The 4,728-nt window shown below is 45.3% G+C and overlaps 1 protein-coding gene across 1 annotated transcript in view; it reads right to left on the minus strand.

The window, feature by feature from the left end:
* The window catches only part of NUAK1 (NUAK family kinase 1), a 55,435-nt gene extending 51,212 nt beyond the window's left edge, over window positions 1–4,223 (minus strand). The window contains exons 1-2 of the mRNA XM_009649470.2: window positions 4,139–4,223; window positions 3,908–3,983 (exon numbers count right to left, since the gene is read on the minus strand). Coding sequence (XP_009647765.2) covers window positions 3,908–3,983; window positions 4,139–4,223 — 161 coding nt within the window. The remainder of the gene's footprint in view (window positions 1–3,907; window positions 3,984–4,138) is intronic.
* Between the last annotated feature and the right edge of the window lie 505 nt (window positions 4,224–4,728).

Here is a 4,728-nt window from a genome sequence, read left to right on the forward strand (position 1 = left end):
TGAACCGACGCAAAGGCCTTCACATGAGAGTCCTGGCTTGGTGTCTCCTCCGCACTGACTGTCCTTGAGGTGTGGGTTACAGCTGGGATTGTCCACTCTGCAAGGATAACGCGCAGACTTTTTGAAATCCAGGGTTTGAAACCCACTCATGTAGCTCTTCTCAAACTTGGGGGATACCCCAAGAAACATCCACGTGGAGCGGAGACCTGCTGCAGGTAGGGATTGGCGTGGGAATGGGATGGGGATTCAGCAGCACCGAGAGGGAGGAGGGAGCTGGGAGAGGGGCTGGCAGCAGAGAACGGGAGAGGTGCCCTTGACTGCTGGGAGAAGTGAAAAATTGTCCAGCCTTGCGTTCACCTCAGTGCAACTTCACTTAAATAGATTAAAGCAGAGTCTCGATCTTGCTGGGTGCCAAGGGTGCGGCAGTCTGTCAAGATGACAGTAACAACCGCCTGCTGGTTTTGCGTGTCCAGTGCAAGCCCTAGTTCCACCAAAGAGGAGAGCAGCCTGGGTCCTGCTCTGGTCTGCGCCAGCTGACTGCGCACTGGACTGCATGAGCAGCTCAGAAATGGATCGGTCCCCCCCAGAAGCAGCAGGGAAGAGTGTCCAGCTATGGTTGTCTGTCTGGAAGCTCCCCTCAGGCAAAAAATTAGATACAGCCTATACCCAGGCCCTTTACACCTCTTGAATAGCCGAAAAGCATGAATGCTGGTGATGAAAATAGGTTTCCTTATCTTACACTCATGAGCGTTGTTAATATTCCCAAGAGTGTTCTCTTCCAGCTGCTTAGAAGCATACATCACCAGTTCCTTAAGGAAATACATCATGAATCATTGCTATGTATTGTGATTGGAGAGGTATAAGGCATAATAAAACACCAGGAGCTCCAAAATGAAAAATGCCAATTTTGTAATGGAATAAGCACAGGTACTGTGTGGCATTAGAAATACCACTTTTCCTTTTAAATTTCCATGCCTTTAAATGTGAAGCCAGAGGGCATTAAGCAAATTAAATACATAAATTAAAACTGGACACAAGAAACTTTCTGTGCTGATAAGTACTAGCAATGGGAATTGAAAATAATTATGAATACAGAAGTACACATACGATTGAGCGTACCACCAACATATAGAGATACTTCCTTTTAATTTTTAGCCTATTGTCAGCTTTGCATCAGTATTGTCACTACAGGAATAAAAATCACTAGAGCAAATAGTAAACCAGTGTCCTTCACAACAGATACAAGAATCCCAAGAAGTAAAAATCACAGAGGAAAGGCGAGACAATGTTAGAATGGACATGGAAAATCTTAAATAATGACTCTTGTAGACAGTTTGCATCATTCTAGCTGTTCATGTCCGTGTAAAACATGCAGTGTTTCTTTGTTCCTGAAATAAACATTTGGTGAGAATTTCAGCTCTCTGAGTTTATAGATACCACTAGGGAATTCTTAGCTTCTGACGGTATTATTTTATGTAAATGCTTCCCCTTATTCACAAAAAGGAATTATCCTCCCATTGAAATCAGCAGACTTCTGAAACAGGATTAGGCTCTAATTTGCAAAACGGTATTGGAAGATATGTTGTACCCAATCTAAACTAGACAGATAATCACAACGGCAACAATAAAGCCACTGGTCCCAGTAGGCTTGCCTTCCTGAAGTCGGTGTGAGTTGGAAAACAATCTTAAAAGATGGCAACACCTTAGCAATATAAATTTATCATAAAACTCAGTACATTTTTAGGATTAATTTTTGCCATGAGCTTTCAAAATGGCACAACTTATTTGTTATTGGGCATAGAGACACTCAGGATAAAAAACCACTGGCTTAACAGCTCTCAGTCAAATGTTTAGGTCTCCTCAGAAGGTCTACAGCAGCTGTAACAAAACATAAGATTCATAGAGCTGATGTTAATTCATTCCATGTATTTAACTAAATAAAAACAATAAACACCGAATTTCAAAGGCAGTTGCTACAAATACTTATTTTACAAACTGAGGCCAGGTACTTTCTGCGCAACAGTTATGCATATTGCAGCTTAACTTGGTGAGAGGGTAGCATTTGTACACAAACAGGCTTTTTGCCCGCAAGCACTCGTCGGTGTTTGTAAAGCGTTAACCAGTGTTGTCACCACCCTTAGAAAGGTGGGCTTCCAGGGGGCTGTTGGAGAGCTGGAATACCTCCTTTGGCTGTTCCCTACAGCATAAGACAGAGGAAAGAGGAGAAATGGGTACTAAACAGATTCCTGGGTGCAATGGACCTGTATTCTCTGATAGTAATGTGCGTCTCTTTTAGGTTTCAGTCCTCTCTGCTGAGCTCTAGTCTGTATGTGGAGAAACATGATCATGGGCTTAAAGTCAGTTGAGTTGCTTTGGCTGCTGGTGCTTGACGATCAAGCTAAGTGTAAGCCTACGTGTTTGCTGGACCAAGCTGAAGTGCTCAGCATTGTGCAATCTGCAAATCTAAAGGTGATATAACTGCAAATATTTGGAAGATGCTGGCAGGCGAAAGCGGAGGACGTTCTCTCAATTGAACTTTCTCCCCTGTATAAGTAGCTGCTGAGAGAGCTTTTTGGTCTGATGAAGTGAAAGCACGTTAATGTGTTCCACTCAATGATAGGGATTATCCTTTAGAAAGAGGCGGCTGGCAGAGGCGGCTGGCATCCATCTGTTTCCTGCAGCAGGTATCTGCATATCATCTGCCCTGGCAGATCACATCCAATCCTTGAAATTGCATGCTTTATGAAAATTACAGGAGTCACACAAGTTCAGGATTAAGCCTGAAATGCTGATTTTTCTCTGTAGTGAGCCGTATAGAAAACTTCACCCTGACACGTAGTGGTCTTTTGAGGTGTGTCTTGTTTGCATCCCACAGATGTCAGTTCACTATTAAAACAGTATTTCAGTCAAGTAGTGAACACCCACACCCTGGATCAGGACCCAGGGCCCGGATTCAGAGGTTCTAACTTCCATCTAAATTCATGTATCTCTTCTTCTTATTTGATTGCCTCTAGGCCTCTTGAGATGTCCATGCAATAGGAAATACAGAGACTTAGGTGGAGTTAAGCCCTCTGAATCTGGATCCTGGACCCACTACAGAGCTCTATGGGCAATGGGGGATCTGAGGAATACTTGTAATGTCTATTAGGAGAGGACTCTGGAATTTAGGCTGGTGTTCTTTATAAAGAGTATAAGACTTTCAGTAGGAGAGGAGCAATATGTCCATGAAACATCTTTTAAAATTCCATTTCCAAGCCTCAAGCCTTTGCTTCAGTGGCTTTCACTGAGGATTCAGACAATGAATGTGTTACCATTTTTCCTGTAATACTGGTTATTTCTTCTACTGCTTGGTATGTTTTATTGGAATATTCATAGCACAGAGGATACCAATCGCCTGCTGAATTTACATCTCCAGATCTGAAAATTCATTTACATATTTACATATGCATGTGTGTGCCTGTATGCTTACATCACATTATTTTATCCATATAAAATCTGCTTTTCTACACTCAACAATTCTGCGTGACACCTGAACTCCTCACTGCTATTGCTGAACTGGGGTGCTCAACACCCCTGTGAAGTGAGGAGAAACAACCCAAACCGCACAGTAGAGAAAACCGAAATGTAGGGGCTGAGGCTCAGGGTCCCTGCAGTTGCAGGGTTTCCAGAAGGACTGAGCACACACAATTCCTTCTTCTTCTGTTGCTTTCCTATTTCTCCTTTGGCTTAGGTATTCTTTCAGTAAAACTCTGTAATGGTGTGTTTGTTTTGTTATTTATATATTATTTTTATTAAATAAATGAGCCATACAATTCAAACTGCCAGCCTTCCTCCCTCCCCCTCCACATTAATCCTTTCAGGATTAAAAGTCCACATACATCAGCAGGCTGTAATAAGGAAAACCGACACTGCAGCTTTCGTCATCGTGAGCAGGGAGTTGCGGCGGGCTACGGTTGCTGGATTGCGCATCTCACCAATGCAAACTGCAAAAGAAGAAGTGAAAAAAGTAATTAAGTCACTCAGCAATGCGCTCCCCTCCTCTTATCGCTTCCCTTCTTTGCCTTTGGTTGCCTCCCTTCCGCCGCCTTTGGTTTTTTGCCCTTATTTTGAGAGGCTGACTGGCTGCATCACTTTCAACCATCAGCACACTGGGACACGTGTAGGCAGCTGGATCTCCGCCCGGCCCGGAACCATCGCCGAGAGTAGTCACCCCTGGCCACCATTTCGCAAAGCCTCTGGCCCCAACTCCCCCGGCGCAGCAGCGCACGTGGTGGGGCAAGGAACCTGTCTTAACCTTGGTTTTCAGTGGTGCAACCCCAAGCCCTCAGCCAGTAAACACAGGCGGACTTCGGCAGTGCCTGTGGGTTTTGGCGGAAAAGGGTGGAGCTGTGCGGCTGCCAGTTTGGGTTGGGGCCGGGAGGCAGCCGGAGCAGAGAAGGGGGAAGCGAAACGCAGCCGAGGTGCTGCTGGGCTCGGGGGCATCCTGCCGGGGGTGCCGGCCCGCCCCGGGGAGCTGTACCCTGCAGGGCCCTCGCTCAGAGATGTTTGTATGGGAACATAATGGGGAAGTGTGAACTTTTGCCATTTTGACCCCTTCATCCTGGATGACTCACGGATGAGATGGGGCAGATACATCCCTCCAGGACTCTGGGATTTCCTGCCCAGTCCAATCGTGTGGAAATATCAGAGCCACTGGGTTGATCCTACAAGGAGCGGCATTTGAGCCTT

This window comes from Egretta garzetta, unplaced genomic scaffold (genome assembly GCF_000687185.1).
Source record: "Egretta garzetta isolate BGI_Z169 unplaced genomic scaffold, ASM68718v1 scaffold782, whole genome shotgun sequence".
Lineage (NCBI taxonomy): Eukaryota > Metazoa > Chordata > Aves > Pelecaniformes > Ardeidae > Egretta > Egretta garzetta.